General features: G+C 46.9%; 1 protein-coding gene across 1 annotated transcript in view; it reads right to left on the bottom strand.

The window, feature by feature from the left end:
* Positions 1-18191, bottom strand: part of RBM19 (RNA binding motif protein 19) — a 68811-nt gene extending 50620 nt beyond the window's left edge. Inside the window, exons 1-21 of the mRNA XM_069871271.1 lie at positions 18069-18191; positions 16143-16325; positions 15369-15500; positions 15107-15145; positions 14348-14561; positions 13831-14102; positions 13245-13319; positions 12904-12982; positions 12113-12184; positions 11231-11431; positions 10277-10407; positions 9773-9894; positions 8899-8995; positions 8281-8391; positions 7602-7802; positions 6974-7091; positions 6440-6600; positions 5143-5203; positions 3348-3427; positions 2840-2895; positions 1290-1406 (exon numbers count right to left, since the gene is read on the bottom strand). Coding sequence (XP_069727372.1) covers positions 1290-1406; positions 2840-2895; positions 3348-3427; positions 5143-5203; positions 6440-6600; positions 6974-7091; positions 7602-7802; positions 8281-8391; positions 8899-8995; positions 9773-9894; positions 10277-10407; positions 11231-11431; positions 12113-12184; positions 12904-12982; positions 13245-13319; positions 13831-14102; positions 14348-14561; positions 15107-15145; positions 15369-15500; positions 16143-16325; positions 18069-18104 — 2558 coding nt within the window. The 5' untranslated portion in view covers positions 18105-18191. The remainder of the gene's footprint in view (positions 1-1289; positions 1407-2839; positions 2896-3347; positions 3428-5142; positions 5204-6439; positions 6601-6973; positions 7092-7601; positions 7803-8280; positions 8392-8898; positions 8996-9772; positions 9895-10276; positions 10408-11230; positions 11432-12112; positions 12185-12903; positions 12983-13244; positions 13320-13830; positions 14103-14347; positions 14562-15106; positions 15146-15368; positions 15501-16142; positions 16326-18068) is intronic.
* Between the last annotated feature and the right edge of the window lie 1454 nt (positions 18192-19645).

Here is a 19645-nt window from a genome sequence, read left to right as displayed (position 1 = left end):
CAAGAGCCAAATCACAGTCTGTGTCCAGTTAAATCTGTGGAGTGCAATTCAAAACAGTGTTGCAAAACAGAGCTTTCCTCACCACTGTCCACCTTGCAAGGCAACGGCCCCCCAGCCACATGGGAACCAGTGGCTCCTTGCAGGGCAGTTCTCCCTGCGTGGTCTGGGGAGGTTTCAAAGGGTTGATTCCTCAGCTTGGTCCCACAGCCCTGAGCTGGCAAACGTGCCTGCCTTCTCCTTCGACAGACCCACAGAGAAACCACCTTCTAATACAGTCCTTCACTGTGCCCTGCAGATGTGAGAAATCACCCTTTTGTGGCAGATGGGAAAAACTGATGGGCAGAGGTGGACACTGATCCCCAAAATTCCTTCTGCAAGCCAGCAGCAGAACAAGGACCATGGCCTGCATCAATGAGCAAAAAATCCTTGTCCTGGGAACAGAAAAGATGCCGTATACTGTATTTCACAAAGTTTCACCTCTTTTCCGAGATGCATTACAAGGCTGAAGAAGTCACTGCATAAAAGGCTGAGGCTACAAAGAAAACAGATCATCCAGCGCACAGAAGAATGCAGGCTGGGATCCTAAAATCCCTGTACAACGCTCAGCACTATTTGAGGCAGGTCTCATGACTGACAAGGTATTTTTAGCCAGAGAGGGAATTACAGACAGCACAGTTCTGCTCCCTTACAGACACAGGACTGCCAATTGCAGCACAACACCCCACTGTGTGAGGCATAGGCAGCAAAACACTCATGGAAGGCAAAGCAAGATATCAGTGCTCCTTCCATGCCTGGAAGGAGCTCCACGACCACATGTGCAAGGCGGAGGAGGGGGCCAGTCCCAGCTAAAACCCTCCACAGCAGCTGTCTGCAGTGGCTCACGGTGCTCCTTCCCAGCCAGGTGTGCCAAGCAGCAAGAAAGCTGCTGCACGCCTTTCAGGCAAGAGGAAAAAAAGATATCCAATGCTATGTCATTTGTTCAACTCACAAGTCGATCACCAAGTGTCCGACAAGGATGTCTGCTACACGGTGACAGGCCACCAGGCGCTGACAGCTCCCTGTGCTCCGGTCAAAATGCCAGCTTATACAATTTCCATGTCACCAGGAGGATTTCTATACTGGTATAACCCGCTGAGCCATTTGTATTTACACACGGTAAAAGGCTCATTTACTTCCACGAAGAAAACAAAACATATAATATTTACAGTCCAATAGCCACTTTCTGTATGAAAATCATACCAGCTCAAGTACACAGCACTCCACAGACCCAGTAGAAAGCACTTTCCTACCTGAAGAGTTCCCTGATTTCCTTGATGGTGGCCTGGAATGGGATGTTTCGGACCAAGATCTTGGAAGTTGTCTGCTTCTTGACAGTTTGTTTCTTTCGGGATGATTTCACAGTGGGCCTATGAAGTCAACAGAAAAGGCAGGTAAGGACCAGAGAGCAGGAAAACACCCACTGCTTTCTGGCTCCTTCCAAACTAGAAACACAGAAAAATGAGCCGACATCCTCACTGGCATCTTACCAGCAGCAATAGGAATGTCACACAGAATGCTGAGAAGAAATGAATTTAAGTGATTTAAATCCTACACCTGAAAATCAAAGTCCCCATCTTGCTGATTACAACCTCAGTTGTTGGACTTACATTTGACACTAACTTTTGTTTGACACCAAATCTTGTCCATTCAGTTGTCAGGAGAATGCACTCTTTTGATATATTAAAAAAAAAAAAAAGAGTCATGTAAGCAAATTTTGATTCTTTTTCTTATTGGCTTAGAAAACAGAAAATGACATTTTAAATAGATAATTAGTTATTTATCTATTTGTTTTAACTTCAAAATTTCATTGCATTTGGACAACAGAAGAATTTACCTAATAAAAAACTCAGCAGCTTGTTTCCTAGAGCAAAGCATTCCGCAGTGTAGGCTGGATTCCTACTGAAGGGATTGTAAAAATCAAAATAGATGAAAACAGTTTGTGAAAGAATTGAAACATGGAGCGCAGAGAGGGAGCTGTCAGGCTGCTTCTGGTCCCCATGGACCAGACTGTCAAAAAAGTTTTGACATTTCAGAGATCCCTCCTCCAGCAGGGTTTCCAAAGTGTCTAAAGGATAAGTTTTAGGCGCCAATATTCACCTTCAAATGTCTGGATTAATTTTCAACTTTGTACTTCGAAGATTCTGTACTGAATAAAAAATAGGAAGGAAACCCCAAACAGCAGGACTCAAACTCCAAATAAATTCGTCCATAAGTAACAATTGCTTCTGCACCTGGCCACCCAAAAAAAATAAGTGAAATCCACTTTTTTTTTTTCCAAGCAAGAAATCTGTATTTGTCGTGATTTGACCAGAATCGGCAGCAGAACATTATTCTTAAGCTCCCGTTCTCCCTGATGAAATAGGGTAAAAGATTTTATTACCCAGAGAATACTTGTCTTCAAGAACTCTTTAAACCCACTGGAACTTGGGCTACCAGTTCGCCTTGCAGTGCTGACTAAGCTGTCATCAAAGCAGACGTTTTAGAGGAGCCTCTTCCCTGAGTGTGGAAGAAAACTGAAATGCTTGGCTCTCCCTTTGGGCTCATTTTTGGGTTCTCACTACTACACACTACTTGGGGATTTTAACTGGAAATATGTCATTTAGTCAGGGAACACCTTTGCATCAGCTATTCATCATTTCTTTCTTCTTTTCAAATAAGACTGACTGGAGTGACTGAGTGAAGCCCAACAAAGGGTGATCGCATCCCTCACGATGCAGAGATGCTAGGTTGGAAGTGAAGAACCTGCCCATCACTGCAGCTTAAATGTAACCATGTCACAAAGGTGAAACACAAGCTTTACCTGATGGCTCTCTCTGAGATTTTCACTTCCAGTTTATGGCCATCTACAGAGCAGCCCTAGAAGTTAAAAGAAAAAGAAATAACAGGGGAAAAAAAAGAAATTAAAACTTCAAATTAAAGTCACAAAAACTTCTAGGATACAAACACAGCATTTCATAACTTGCTCTTTCCCATACATTCATCCCCTTCTCCCTGCCAGAGTTTTTCCTCTGTTGAACACCGCTCATGCAAGGCAAAAGGCACCTTGCAGAATAAACTCTTTAAATTTCAATCATTGCACATTTTCTGCCATCTCCATCAGCACTAGGAAACACACTGTTGCATGAGGTCTTGTCCCCTTACAAACCCCTCTTTCTTCACAAACTTGGCTTATTTTTAAAGGCTTCTCCACCTGCACAATGTAACTCACAGCACTGACAAACTCAGCTACATTTTGAATTTCCCAGTTCATCCAAGCCTTTGCCCATCATATCTGGAAAGAAATTGGGACTGACAATGCTTAAGTTTACCTGAAGCCGGCGCAGGGCCTTCTGGGCACTCTCTGGCTTCTTGTACTCCACAAACCCAAAGCCCATTGAAAGCAAAGTGCCTGTCGGAAGAGAAAGGGAAGTCATTAAGCTAGCAGAAAACAGTGATGATATTAAGCAGAAGATTTAAACACAAGTCAGGAGACAACACTGACTGCCAAAACCAGAGAGACAGAAACTAAAACTCCAGGCAAAGGGCCAGCCTGCCTATGCCTCGACTCCAGTGCTCATGAGCACCCCTTACTGACTTGTTTTGAGCAAGACACTGTTCGAGAACAGCCTGGTTTTGCTGCCGATGACAGAGATAACTGATGTTGCATGCAAAACAGATTTTTTGCTTTGCATAATTTCAGCGCAACCTCCTTGAATAAAGCACTAAGTCCTACAAAACAACTAGTGGTCACAGTCAGGGTGAGCGATCCCATTACGGGTCCACAAACATCTGTTTATACGCAGCACTTTTTCCTCATGGCTGAAATGAGACCTTCATTTGGAAAATTTGCCAACTATCCAGGAACAGGTGTGTCTTTTGTTGCGGGACAGAGATATATATGTGCTTCAGTCTGGCCCCAGGGAAGATACTTCTCACCTACGACCCCATCACTTGAAAAGCAGTCAGTTACTGATCAGTGCTCTGAGCCAAGCATTTGAAATCCATTCCAGCCTGGGCTGCAATGTGTTGTATTTCCCATCATCGCAAACTAAGCCCTGTGTTTCATTTAAGAGACAAAATGCCTTTGAGGTCTGCAAGGCACAAAAGGAACAAGGACTTCTATAGAGCTGGGCTAGCAGCTGCCAGTTTCACGTCAAAGGAGGAGATATTTATGCCACTTCCTTGCACAGCAAAGGTTTGCAGCACCTACAGTCACACCACGCTTTGGAGGAACACGCTGACCAGTACACAAGAGGGAAGGAAAAATCCACAAGTGAAAACACAACACCCAGCTTCCAACTTCAAAACCTCAGTGGCAGCAAACTGTAGAGATGACCCCACAGTGACAGAAGGGATCACTGTGGTGGGTAGTACGAGATCAGCCTAGACTCAAATGTTTCTTTTTGGTCATGAGCACGCCTACAGCCAAATTTGTGAGCAGTACTGAAGAGCTCATTTCATTTTCTTTCCTTTCAGCGGATCTGAGTTTTCAAATATCCCACACAACAGGAGCCCTGTCAAGGCAAAATCCTATAAAGCTGTGCAACTCCCTAGCCTAAAATCTGGAAGGATGATACATCTAGTCCATCTAGTCAGTATTTGCCTTAAGCAAACTCTCCCCTGCCCAACCGCTTAGAAAGCAAGCACAGTCAATACAGCAGATGTATCCACTCCTCACCACAGCCTGCTGGGTTCAAAGCTGGCAGACGGAAGGCAAATGAAGCCCACTCAGCACAGTACTCAGACAGGCATCCTTGAAGATCCCGGCCATTATTGCAGATAAAGCATGTCATATGCAGGTTTAATCATCGTGGGGCACCAGCTCCTTTCAACTCGCATCCCGCTCTCTTCTGTGATCTTGGAGGAGTTGGCTTCTCTATCTCAAGATCTCAAGAGAAGACCACATCACACAATTCCCACAATTGAGCTTAACCTTCTAGACCGAACCCTGGAGTATTTTTGGTTGCTGCTTTCAGCCATTTCAACAGATACACTTATAGAAATATTAAGGATTTCACCAATAAGAACAAAAAAGCTCAGCCAGATGAATGCTAAAGCAATGCCACACCTGAGCCCCTCAGCAACCAGCCAAGGGAAGGAATTGAACAGCAACATCTGGAGTACCTGCTTTGTCTTTCTTCTTGGATATTGTGCAGCTCTTCACTGCTCCCACTTTGGAGAACGTCTGCAAGGAATTTAGACACGTGATTCAGTTCCCTTTGTCGCAGGCTTGCAGCTCAACTTGAGTGACAATGTGGCCCTCTTCCAGAGAACATATGCACAGGCCCACCTCCCCCAACACACACCTGACAAGCAGTCAGTGCAGCACTGGCTTATAAAATTATTTCTGTATAAATATACACCCACCCACACACTTTTAAAGAAATCAATACACACATCTCCCGAAATCCTCTACCACTCCTCAGGAACAGCACAGAGGTCTGGGATGGCTCTGGAGGAACACTATGGATTAAAAGATGCCCCTCACATCCATGTGAGGGCCTTACTGGTGGGTGACATCTGTGATGCCCCCCAAATACAGCTCCTTCCAAAGCTGTGCAGGGGCTGCCCTAGAGCCACAAGCCATCTATTCAAGAAGGGACAAGTCCCAGTCCTGCTGTGAACATTTATGTTCGTCCCCAGACCCAGCTAAACCAGGGTGTCTTCTACAGTCCCAAGGTGGAAGAGCACATGTACCGGATGGACTGATATTGCAGTAACATTCTTGGGTCATGAAACACGGTTTTCCACACAGCTACAAAAGGTGGCAGGGATGGGAACTCCTAGTTGCTTTTTCTAATTTTGCTATTAATATCCTGTATGGCATTAGAAATGTTACGATCTCTTCCAAGTGCAGTGCTGAGGTAAAGCACAGACAGCTCAGGGTTGGTAGAAGCTTAGATAAAAAGCACATCTCAGTGAAACCATCATTTATTTCTTTATTGCCTTTTAACATACACAGCTGCACAAGTGCTTATCCCAAGGAGAAGCGTTACAGAAAGCATGGGAAATGAGGAGTCTTAAAAGATCTCCTATTGCCTCCACCTGTCCTGAGGTGGAATTAAACCCCACCAAAAAAGTTTCAGATGTATTTGTCTTAAAGGATGCCTGAAACCCCAAACTAGAGGTTACCAGTCCCAGTACAAGCCAGTGCTCCCTCATCTCCCATTAGGTCACATGGGCTGCAATTTAATTCCTTTAAACACTTTATCCTCAGCACAACAAAGGTAGAGAACAGCTTGCCCCTTGTTTTCTGCAGCAGGGTAAAGCCCTTTCTTCTAGCCCATGCTGAGAGTGGGGGCTTTACTCCATAAGCCATCTCAGTCTGGCCCTCAACCACACACTCAACTCCTCCCTCCTGCTCCATCCCAGTGGACTATGCTAAGCAAAACCCAGTCCCCCCTCCTCATTTATGGCTCACCTCCTTCAGCGTGTCTTCTGTGGTGGCAAAGTTCAGGTTTTTGATGAACAAGGTACATCCAGGAATGCTTTCTTCTTCTTCTTCCTCCTCCTCTTCTTCCACCTCTTCTTCCTGTGCTGCTGTTTCCTCTGAGACCTTTACAGCTGTATCACTGCCATCATCTGAAATAAAAAGTATAAATCCAACTTTGTAACAAAGAGTAACAAAGCCAAATTTTGGAAGAGCTTGCCCACTACCCCAGCTAATAGTTACTACTCCAGCAGGAGCAGGCCACTTCTCCATTGGCAGTTTGTGGGTGGATATAGACAGAAGCCAGCTCCACATATGGTATATGAATATGTTCTCATGAAAACTAAAATATTGCCTATTCTTTGAGGGCAGAAACTCCATAAACTTGGCTCCAACGGCCATGCAGATGACTTTGTGAAGCTGGTTCTACCCCTAGGCTCTCAGGAATATCAGCACTGCTGCTTTACACATAAAGCAGCTGCAAAACAACCAGAGATATCTCTGTCTCAAATTCAAAATTCTTACCTGGTACCAGTCCTGCTTTGCTCTCCTTTTCTGGCACCTGAACAGTTTTCTTCTGAGGGGCTGGGCTCACAAAGACACCCATTGGAGCCCATTCCAGATACAATGGCACAGAATGAAACTGTAAAGAGAACACAGGAGAGACATGCAGAATGGAGGGCAAGGCCCCAAGAAAAAGCTCTGCTCTCAGCTTTATTTTCCTCTCACTCTGTAATGGAAAAGAGCACTGGAAAAGCTGAGCAATTTTTTTCAGCTGGCTAAACTCCCTTTCACTGAAGGAGAGTCTGTATCCAGCCTCACACAGGACCATAGTCTACCATGTACAACACTCCTCTACTGCAAAAGGTAAAAGAAACCCTCACCAGGCCACTTAGGCTTTTCTGGTGCATCACAGTCCCCTCTTCCAGCTGTCTTCTACAGGCTGAGAGCCCTACTCAGCCACTGATGCACAAGGATGCAGTAGGCATCTCTAAATGCAAGGGACACAGAGTAACAGCAGAGGCTCTGGGATAACTCACTTCCCTCACAAACCCTCTGCCCCTCACATTTGAAACAAGCACTCCTTTCTGCAACTTCACACCTAGCCAAGATCCTCACTCTACAGGCAGCTGCTTACCCCTACTGCACTCACCTTAGAGTAGGCCAGCCTGGTGAATGCCTGCTTGGCCTCAGTTGGCTCCAGGAACTCCACAATGGCTGTGACACCTCCCGCTGGCAGCAGCACCCGGCCCAGGCTGCCGTGTTTGCCAAAAACATTCTCCAACTCCTCTACACTCGTGCTGGCTGGGAGGTTCTTTACCAAGATCACTGTTTTACTCCGCTCCCCAGCAGCCTGCCACATTCAGTGTGAAAAGAAAGGTGAGATTGGATTTAAAAAAGCAAACCCCATGCTAAATAAAGATTTTGGATTCAACACGCCATGCCCTCTCACTCCATGTCACCTCTTTCAAGAATCCAAGAGGGCCAATGGTCATTTAGAAATCACTTCCTATAAGATCCATGCCCCAGTACAACTTGCTCCTTCCATAAATGCTCATGTATGGAGTTTTCAGCTCCAGGTCCACCCTGGTACAGAGACAGGGCTCTGCCTACAACAAGCTGACCATCAAACTATAAGCTCTCATACTACATATTTCAACCACCCCAAGGGTGGGTGCATTTTCAAATGGACAGAACATTTCTTAAACCACATAAGGGTTCAATCCTGCAAGATGCGGATGATTTAATTACTTATTTCAAAAAGGGAGATGAGGATGCTAGGACCAGGTTATCATATGGAATAGGTAGGTGCCTTCAGCTGTGCATCTCACCTGACTGAAGGAATCCAGGCTGACTCCGTTTTCAATGAGGAACTGGCGAATTTCCTGGACCAGCTCCGTTTCTCCCAGAGCAACCCTCACTGCCACGCTGTCTTTACTCTCCTGCAGGCACGAACATCAGTTGAAAATGTGACAAAGCTCAAAAGAGGGAAGCAAAGAGCCTGATCCAGGAAGATGCTAGGCACCTGTTGTTCCTGCTGCTCTCATAAGCAGATGCAAAGGGAATTTGACTTGAAGGTAAAACACTGCAGCTCTGAAGCTGCTGTTGAAGTCAGAACACTCCCCAAAGCAAAATGAAGTTTCCAGGAAGGATCCGAGCTTTAAGGATGCAAATTCTCAAAAACTAGTTACATAGAAATGCAAAATTCAGTCACAGAAAAACAGAGTGGGTGGGGGAGCCATGAGTGTGACTTTGTCTTCCAGTGACAAAGGGATTGTTAGGCTCAGATCCCACAGAGGGGCTACAGCACCACTGATCTCTCAGCCGGTGTGTGGTGTTTGTGGATATATAGAAGCTTTTGCTGTACAAAAAGACCAGGCAGGGGCTGGGCACAAGGAAACAGATAGGAAAATGATCTTCCATTCCAGATGATCAATAACCCAACTCACATGATCCAGTACTCGGCTCTTGGAAGCATTGTACTTCTGAGCAATGGCATCAGCCACAGCATTTGTCCCCACAAACAATGTGTTCCAGTTGTGAGAGCTGGAAAGAGAAAGAAGAGCCAGGTCACACAGTCCCTTCTTCCACTTATGTCTCTATATCCAGTGGTCTCGGGGGAAAAAACAGCTTTTGAATGCCGCCGTTAGCAGCCAGAATGAAAAGCTGGAGAGAAAGATGAGTAGAAGATCCTTAGAGATGGGCAAGGATGAAGGAGGCAAGACTGGAGAGGTAACAGAAAGGTAGCAGTGCAGGGAGCTTTGCTCTTCTTCCCTAGAGATCACTGGCCATGGCTCTGCAGTTACAGCTGGAAATTCAGACATTGGCTCAGAGGAACACATGTTTTTTTTCAACTAGTTTCCTAAACACAAAGCCCACGCAAGTAAGGGTGCATTACTTTCTCTTCAGGTTTTAAAGTATCTGCTGCCTTAACACTAATAAGTCACAAAAAGGTAAGAGTTCCTATAAGTTTTATAAATACAGGTGTGGCCAAGTAAATGAGAAAGATGCAACTGATCTGAAAACACTACCCTAAAGAACTACCACATCAGACCAACTTTTATGAGATAACAGAGAAATAAACTCATACACAAAGGCATGGAAAATCATGCCTCTGCCAACTTCTGATGCTCACTGCACTACTAGATCTACTTGGATAGAAGAATCAAGTAGGGAAGAGATAGAGGAAGCCGAGAGCTGCACAGCAAATGCTTATTGATTTTGGTAATCTACAGAGCCCTTGCAAAGACCCGACATGCGTTCCTGCCACTTGGGAATTGGGCAGGTCGTGCAGACTTGCTCTGCTACAAGACACCTCTGTACCTGGCACTGTTGGCTTTATCCTTGGCCTCTTTCTGTTTTTTGTAGGAGGAAGACTCTTCTGCATCTGCACCTTCGATTTTTTCCTTTTTGATTGTAGATGGTAAAAGGTGCATCATTCTACCCTAGAAGGAAGGAAGAACTAGTCCAGCAGCTCTGAAATAACCCACAGAAGCTTGTGAACTAAGCAGAGTGGAGGAAATTTCCTGGCACCTTTCTTAGTCAAGTAGCCTACACGGAAGGAGGAGATATTATTACAACTCACAGCAGCCACAGAATATGAGAGACAGACTCAGATCTCCTTCCTTCACCTCTAGCTCAGACTTTGGAACCTGCGAGGTTGTTCAAGCCAGGCTGCTCTACCAAAAAGAACTGTGTTCCCATACAGCAAGGCAGGACACTCAACCTTTTCAGCAAAGCACAAACACAAACACTCAGTCATGTTACTAGTAAGTATTACCACCAGCTCTAGTCCAACAGCACAGGAAAACCATCAAGTCACTGTACCTGGAATACTTGTCCATCCATTTCTGCGTAGGCCTTCACTGCATGCTCAGGAATCATATAGGTGACAAAAGCAAATCCTTTGGATTTCTTGGTCAGCCTGTCTATAGGGAAATGGATCTCCGAGATGGGTCCTGCAAAAGGCAAGGCCTTTCCATGAGAGATGTCCTCACATAACCATCACATGCTCTGAACCACCAAAAAGCCAAGGAAGACGGGAGGCCAGGGAGTGCAGAGCAGCTTTGGATATTAAGAGGATGTGCAGTGAGCTGCCAGCATCGGTGAGGAGCTGCTGGCTGCAGAATGACAAGGCAGACCCAGCAAAAGCACTCAAAGTCTGGCTGTGCACTGTGTGGCAGCTCCCAGGGCTTTGACACACAGCACAAACCAAGCAGCCTCCGAGCAGCTGCACTTACCTTCAGCCAGGAATCAAGATTTCCACAACCTAACCCTCTCTCTCCTCCAGGACACACTATAATCCCCAATAGAGCCTTACATTTGCTCAACTTCGAGCTAGAAAATGGGAATTTTCAGGCTTCCAATTAACATGCCAAACATGAATATGAATTTGGGGTAAATCTTGGAGATTCACCACTTATCTGCAGTATCTAGAAATCTGCTGCATGATTTAATGCAGCAGATGCTTTTGGTTATCTTCTCCTCCTCATCTCACTAGGACTCAGAGCCTACACCGACTGCGGTACAAGAAAAGCACCGAGAGGGACAAGGGCAGGCACGCACAGCAGTAAATGCTTCAAGTGAAGGTGCACAGAGCCAGCACCAGTTTCAAAGCCAAGCAGCCACACACCATTACACCAGGCAACAAGGGTGATGGGAGCTGGTCCATATCTGAGAGGCATGGGACGCAGAGCTTTGTCCATTCACACCCAGCAAGCAAACATTCATGTGGAAGAAAGATGTAGCCCTGCAAGTCCCTGCCCCACAGCAAATACTTACCATACTTGGAAAAGATCTTCTCCAAGTCCTCCTCAGTGCTAGTAAAGGGAAGATTCCTGACAAAGAGTCTTCCCGATTCAGATAAGTCCTCTTCCTCCTCATCATCTCTCTTCCTTCTTTGCCAAGGCTGGTTCTCAGGTTTTGCTGTAACGGTTTCCTTTGGGGTATTTGTGCATCGGAATACCTCAACACATCGCCCACCTAATCCACAAACACACACAGAGCCACGTTAGATGCTTTGCAAGGCCATGGGCAATCAGTATCAATGTGCAAAGACCCTGGGTTTACAGCAGTGACACAAGCAATTACAATTCCACAAATTTTAAGCAGAACTCTGCCTAGTTTTAAAAAACAGGGGGCACAGGAGCTGCAAGAAATCTGTTTTCATAAAAACCAGGATAACGTCTGTTAGACAACTTAAGTCACTCTTCCTTTCAAAGAGCTCCAGTCCTTCTACCTGCACCAACTTAGGCCACAGGCTTTCAAGCAGATATTCCCATTCTTCCCAGGATTTTTGTAAATACAATTTTAGCAGTTCCACTAAGGGTTAGGCCAAGAACAGGTTTCAAACACAGGCTCACAGAATCATTTGTAGCAATCCCCTGCACTATCCTAACCAGATTTAAACAATAGCATTTTTATATGAAGAGCAAGATACACTTCGGGCACATGACAATAACAAGGACTGAAGAGAAACATGCAAAGCTCGGTCACTGCTATGGTACCTGATTTATCCCATGTCAGCTGAGTGGAGGAAACCACCCCCATCATCTGCCTGGGAAAAACTAGAACAACGGGAGATACTTCCGCAGGGAACACTTCAGCAGCTGAACACCCTGCCATCAACATCAGCCAGAACAAGAAGGAACAAATAGCCCTTACCTATGTATTCTTTTTTTCGCTTCAAGGCCCTTCGCACGTCTCCTTCACTCTTCAAATCAACAAAGATATAACCTTGGAGGGAGGAAAGGTTCAACTGAGCATCATGTGGGGAACACACAACCACTAATTGGCTAATTAAGGGTGAATTGGGCTTTCTTTAATATAGATTCCTATAGATAAAGCATTCAGCTTTCATTAAAGATTCAAGCCAGCCTGAAAATGGTCATGTCAGATTGGAAGGCTGCCTTTTGAAAGCTTATTCTCTACGCGCAAACCAAAGAAGCCTGACTTAATAGCTGAAGTAGGCTTTCACGGGTGTCTCCAAGAGCAAATAAAATGTGCATCTGCTGTTAGGCTATGAAAGTTTCCTGTCAGCTCCAAGGACACACTCCATGCTCTTCTGATGGGTCCCTTCCATAGCCACAGCCTGTCAGGAAACCCACCTCAGCTACAGACTGCTCTGAAGATGATATGCACAGGTCAAAGTCCCTGGGTGCTGCTGTAGCCGTCCCAGAGTGAAAAAAACAACAACTTTAGTTTGGGATGATTAGGAAAGCTCTGGAGGCAGATCAAAGAACTGCTGCTGCTCCTAAGGGAGTGTAGCCAACATTACTGTGCGCACAGCTTCCTATGGACAGCAACTAGGGCAGGTGAGCTGCAAAGTCACAGCAAGGTCTGTAAGAATCGGGACATAAGCCAGCAATTTGAAACTGCAGATAAAAAGAGTACAGGTGTGATTGAAGGGTCCTCTAACTCACAGATCCATCCCCCCTTTCACATATACACATTACCTGGATTTTTCCCCTGGGTGCTTTTTCCCATCCGGATTGCCACTGGCTTCAGTGGCAAGAAGAACTCACGAATCTTTTGCTACAGAAAGAATTGTAGTTGTTGAAATAAGTTCTCAGATGCAGGAAGTAGAAGGTTTCAGATCTAGGTTTTTAAAATGCACTATAAAAACACCACAAGCAATATACAACACCTCTGCATAAAGCCAGTTCAAAAGTGTTCCCAAGCACCCTTACAACCCTCAAAACAGCTCCATAAGATAAAAGCCTCTGTAAAGATCATGCTGAGTTACATGCTGAAAACACCCTTGAGCATCTATTCCCAGCCTGGTAACAAAGCTCACCTCAGTGATATTTGGGGGGACACCACGAAGTTTCACTGTGTGTGGTGTGCTGGTCTCTGCTGAGCCGCCTTGGTTCTGGACAGAGGGATGGGGAAACAAAAAAAAGAAAAGCTGAGTGAAAACCAGAAAAAGTCACAGTACAAGCTTGTCCTCCAAGGAGGAGGCTGAAGAGTGGGAGAGAATATCAAGGGATTCTTGCAATTGCATCAGCCTGAGCAGGAGGTGCAAGGTGAGGGTGCAAAAGTTTGACTGGGATCGTGAAACCCAGTCACAAAAATGGAATTCTGCAGGCAGTGTTTCCTGCAGACGGCGATGGACACAGGGAAAACAGAAAAGCCTCTGAAAAGGCACTAGCAGCACTTGTTTGGAAGCCCTGTCTTGGCAGGGGTGGGAAGAAGTTCAATCAGCACTAAAAGGAGATGCAGCAAGGTTTTTTTAATGGCTACCACCCAGTGAGCCAAGAAAGCTGGTATCTGGGGACCCTGTGGACTTCAAGCTTTCAGCTTATCCCTGGAGTGACCGACAGACACATACTACCCCGTAAAGCTCCTGCTTTAGATAAGACAAAAGTCTAATTCAGCGATACCTCCAGTGTGGATCCTTTCTTCTTCTTCTTCCCCACTGGCATCTCTTGCTGTGTCTGAGGGGCTTTTGGCTTCCCTCTTTTATCTGTAGGGGTGCCAACGGTTTCTGCAATGCCTGAATCCTCCTCACTCTCGCTTTCCTCTTCATCCTCCTCACTATCTGTTTCTTCCTCTGTACTGGATAAGGAGGAAGAATCCTTCACCACTTTGGATTTCAGGTAATCCATATCTGAGAGGTCTTTGCTGGTGGCTGCTTTCTTCCCTCCTTTCTTTGCTGTCAGAGAGGAGAAACCAGAGAAATTTTGCACACATTTTTGCATTTCCCACATTTCCCACATTTCCCCAGATTTGGGAAAATGTCCATCCATAGTGCACAGAGTGAGTTTCATGTTTGAGAAACCACCTGCCTGATTACACTGCCTCCATGTGGAGGCAGGACTCTGAATTAGGCCCTCTCAGCACACCAGCTCTCACATTCAGAGACAAAGAAAAGCAAAAGGTGATGGCTCCTTTCAGTACCTTTAGTTTCCTCCCCATCTTCAGAGGGTTCATTCCCACCCTCCTCCTCACTCAGCAATTCAGATTCATCTGAATCAAAGTTGAGATAATCATCTGCTGGTTTTGTTTTCCCCTTCTTGGGCTCCTCTACCAAAGTGTCATTAGCCCAAGTGGCCACCTGAGACCGTTTCTGGTGTACCACCAAGAACTCCTGGAATGTCTTATCTTCTTCCAGCTGTGGAGAAAGAAACCAAGCAGACAAGCTGTGAATACAGACACGGGAGAGCTAGCAGTAAATATTAATTCAAAGAAATCACCTCATTTCCAGCAGTGTAAAAAAAGGACTAAGAGGGGAGGCCAGTTTACACTCATAAGGTGAGCACTTACAGTGACTAGTCTTCTCAAGATCCCTCAGTCCTACTCTTTCTTTTTTGTAATTGATGTTAAGAAATCACTTTAAAGAAAATGAAACATTAAAAAGAGAAAAAAAAAGGTACAAGTTAAACATGACAAAATTCACATATGGTTGAAAACCAGAGCTTTTGAAACAGGGTTGTCCTGGATTCAGTGCTCACAGAGTAGCTGACAATTAAAAATCTGGTCCCCAGTACTGGGATTATTAAAATCATGGTTTGTTACAGTAAAACTGTCAGGGAGCTGGTCAAACCATACACTTCACCTGAATTAATCTGCACTGGAAGCAGTACAGAAATTTATTCAGCTCTTGCTCATAATACAAGCTACCACAAAGACTGGGATCGCAATTCCATCTTGACTCACCTCCTTTAAGTTTTCCGTTGGATCTTTCTTCTTTTTACTCTAGGAAAAGAAACCATTTTTAGAAAGCCTTATTACAAACACAACCAAGATCACATCTCAGGTAACCTAGTGGTACAGAGAACATAGAACCTAAGGCAGAAAATACCAGAACCAGGACTTCAACATCCCCTGTCCCAGCTACTCTGTCCCCTTCTCCACACACTCTCCTCTCTGCTGAGGCTCTGAAGTACATCAGAACCTCAAGGAAAGAAGCCAGACTCACTTTCTTTGTGCCTGCAGGAGCTGGACTTGTCACAGGTTTCTCAGTCTGTTTTTCTGAGGCAGAGGCCTTCTGAGTGTGCTTACTCCATGCCTTGGGTTTTGAAGGGTCACCAAAAGACTTGCATAACTCAACCTGGAAAGAATCACACCTTTAATTAAACATATGTTCAACAGTCTGGTTCTGTAGCTGGCAGATAAGCCTTATACAGGAAGCCTTCTTATAACCCTGACAGGATGGAGGGGATGTATGCAGAAGAACAGACATTGTCATGTAAATGTGCTTTACAGGGGCTGGAACTGGATGATCTTTAAGGTCTCTTCCAACCCAAACCATTCTACAATTCTGTGATTTTAAAAACACAGGGCTGCATGTTCACTCACACGGAGAACAGTGTTTTGCGCCCACTTAAGCGTAGTCAAATAAGTTGTTCTATTTATCACAAATCATCCTTTGTCCAGAACAGCAAAATGAACGACTTGAAGCAAAAAAATGACCTCAAGTTCAAAAGTTTAGACTATGGCAGCTCAAAACCTGGCACTGTTGTTCCAACCAGCACTAAAATCACTGTTGGTGCATAAACAAAGCCTACCCGAATCAAGAATCTGCTTGAGAGTCCAGCAACAAGGCCTGGCATCATGCTTTGCTGGTTTGCTGCAGAGGACTTGGTCTCTAGGCTTTCTCAGCCCCTGGCTTTTCCCCCCCTAGCACTACCAAAATCTCCAATGACAAACTTCCTGAACAATTAAAAGGAGCTATTTTTAAAGATCAACTCACTGTGATTCTGGAGGTGTCTATGAAACTCCTGTTGAAGTGGTTCAGTGCCTTCTGAGCTTCATCTTCAGATCTGTAGCCAATAAAGCCAAACTTGCGGAACTTGCCATCCTTGGTGAACTTCAAGCAGCAATCAGTCAGTGGTCCAAAGGCAGCGAACAGCTTCCGAAAGCGATCTTCCTTCATCTGGGAAAAGAGGGAGGTCAACAGGAAAGGAAATAAGCAATGTAACAAGAGATGCTTTGCATCCAAAGCAAAATATCTGGTATCAGAGGGCCTCCAAAGTGCTGTAGGAACCACACTGTGTTGAGGCAAAACATAAAAAAATACACATCAGCCACCAAACCGATTAATCTCCTTCACGAATCCACTCCCCGTACAGATCTCTGTCTGCACTGCCCCACAGAAGGGTGCACCCAGCTCTTGGGGAGCCCATGGCCTCACAGCACTGGCTTAGAATCATTTGGCTGGAAAAGATCTTTATGATCATCAAGTCCAACTGTACCTGTCCACTATTAAACCATATCCCCAATAACAGGACCTGGATAACAGTAGAGCAGCACAGCGTACACCTGTATCCAGCTACTCAAGAGCAAGGGGAGGACAATGACCACAAGCCCTGCTCTCCCAGCCTGGGGCATGCAAGCTCCCCTGCTGGACACCACCCCAGCCCATGCCTCACACTCTACCTTATCCCCCCAGGGAACCTCCCCGACCTCTCCTAGAGCATTCCCTGCTCAGGATTCCCCGCCATCCTACCCCCAAAGCTGTCTACCTGTTCTCCCACAAGGACCCCCTGCCCTAGCACATCTCACCTTCCCCCAGGGTATCTCCCTGTTCCCCCCACCCAAAGATCCTCTCTCCCACAGAATCTCTCCACTCACCCCCGTCCCCAACACACTGAGGTCCCACAATATCAAAAATGCCACCAAATAATACTCTCCAAGACTCATTTTGGATTTTCAGAAAGCAAGCATCCTTTATGAGGCCTGGGCAACATGAGGGAGTGATCTTTCTCAATCACATGCAGTGAGACAAGAGCTGGGTACAGAATATATTTCCCGCTTACATGCATAGGCATAAGTTTCCCCAGAAATCTTATGCATATTCTATTATTTTCCAAAGTCTAACTTTAATGCTATTACGAAACTTCACAACAGCCAAATTTCTTGCTAATTTCAAACTAGCTCCAGTACTCTGCTTCACCTTGTATTTGAGACAGGGAAATACCGCAAGCAGAGGTGATTACAGAAAAAGAGATCTGTTCAGCACAAATCATACTGAACACATGACAATATCATCTTCAAAGAATGAACACTGTTTGAAAGAAAACCTGCTGTCAATGGGCCATTCTGTCTAACTTTCAAAGAATGCAATTACTTAAATGAAAATATATTACTTCAGCTTAAATAAAAAACATTCCACTTTTTGTAACAGTAACTACTTGTTGTGTCACCCCTCCCCTCCCAGGGCCTCTCCCCACCTGGAACCTGCATCCCCCCAGGACAACCCCTCAGACCCACAGAACTGTAGAATAGTTTGGGTTGTGGAACGGACCTTAAAGGTCATCCAGTTCCACCCCCTGCCATAAGCAGGGACACCTCCCCCTGGATCAGGCTGCCCAAGGCCCATCCTACCTGGCCTTGAACACCTCCAGGGCTGGGGCAGCCACGACTTCCCTGGGCAACCTGGGCCAGGGCCTCACTACTCTCATGGTGAAGAAATTCCTCCTTATGTCTAGCCTAAATCTGACCCTCTCCCGTTTATACCCATCGCCCCTCGTCCTGTCACCACAAGCCTTTGTGAACAGCCCCTCCCCAGCTTTCTTGTAGCCCCTTCAGGTACTGGCAGGTGGCTATAAGATCTCCTCGGAGCCTTCTCCTCTCCAGGCTGAACTAGCCCAACTCCCGCACCCCGCGGCGGGCTCACCCCATTGGGGAGGTTCTTCACGATAAGCCGCGACATCGCTGCGACGGGGACCGGGTTGCGACGGGGACCGGGGGCCACAGGGCACAGCCCCCCACACTCAACGCCTCGCACGCCGCCCCGCGGGCGCCGCCATCTTGTCCCGCTGGGTCACGTGGGCGCGGCGCGGGTCACGTGGGCGCGGGGCGGTGCGCGCAGGCGCGGGGGCGGGGCCCTGGCAACGGGGTCCTTGGCAACCGCGGGGCCGCGAGGGGACACGCAGGGGTCGTGGAGTGCGGCTCCTGGGCCTGCACAGCAGCTCGGCTCCGTGATCCCCCTGGGTCCCTGAGCAGGGCAACCCCAGCCTTCTCCCCGTGTGTGTGAGGGCGTTGTCCAAACGCCTCTTGAGCGCTGTCCGGCTCGGCGCTGTGACAGCTTCCCCAGGGAGCTGTTCCAGTGCTCCATCACCCTCTAGGGAAGAACCTAATGTCCAACCTGACCCTCCCCTGGCTCATCCTCCTGCCATTCCCTCGTGTCCAGAGAGAAGAGCTCAGCACCTGCTCCTCCTCCCCATGTGAGGAAGCTGCAGGGCGCGATGGGGTCCCCCACTCAGCCTCCTCCAGGCTGAACAGCGCTGCTCGGCGGGGCCGGAGGAGGGAGCTCGGCGCCCACCGAGCATCCCCGAACCGGGCACGGGAGAGAAACTCCCGCGGGGAAGCGGCTCCGCTCTCCCACCTGAACCCCACGCGGCAGGAGCCACGAGGGAGGCGTAACGGGACTGAGACAAAGCACCTTCTCCTCAAGGACCAGCTAAATAACACAGCTGGTGGATCAGAAATGGCGTGACCAGCAGGGCCAGGGAGGTTCTTCTCCCTCTGTACTCGGCACTGTTGAGACCGCACCTCGAATCCTCTGTTCAGTTCTGGGCCCTCACCACAAGAAGGATGTTGAGGCTCTGGAGCGAGTCCAGAGAAGAGCAACGAAGCTGGTGAAGGGGCTGGAGAACAAGAGGCAACGGCTGAGAGAGCTTGGTGTGTTCAGCCTGGAGAAGAGGAGGCTGAGGGGAGACCTCATTGCTCTCTCCAACTACCTGAAAGGAGGTTGTGGAGAGGAGGGAGCTGGGCTCTTCTCCCAAGTGACAGGGGACAGGACAAGAGGGAATGGCCTCAAGGTCCACCAGGGGAGGGTCAGGCTGGACATCAGGAAAAAATTCTTCACAGAAAGGGTCATTGGGCACTGGAACAGGCTGCCCAGGGAGGGGGTTGAGTCACCTTCCCTGGAGAGGTTTAAGGGACAGGTGGACGAGATGCTGAGGGACATGGTTTAGTGTTTGATGGGAATGGTTGGACTCGATGATCCGGTGGGTCTCTTCCAACCTGGTTATTCTATGATTCTATGATTTCCCATTGCAGAAGCTGCCATGGACGAAAGAGGCAAAAAAAAATCACAGAATGCTTTGGGATGGAAGGGAACTTAAAGCTCATCCAGTTCCATCCCTCTGTCATGGGCAGGGACACCTCCCACTGGATCAGATTGCTCCAAGCCTCATCCAACCTGGCCTTGAACACCTCCAGAGATGGAGCAGCCACAATTTCTCTGGG

Source organism: Phaenicophaeus curvirostris, chromosome 17 (assembly GCF_032191515.1).
Source record: "Phaenicophaeus curvirostris isolate KB17595 chromosome 17, BPBGC_Pcur_1.0, whole genome shotgun sequence".
Taxonomy (NCBI): domain Eukaryota; kingdom Metazoa; phylum Chordata; class Aves; order Cuculiformes; family Cuculidae; genus Phaenicophaeus; species Phaenicophaeus curvirostris.
The sequence above is the reverse complement of the archived record's forward strand: the minus strand, read 5'-3'. Positions and strand labels throughout refer to the sequence as shown.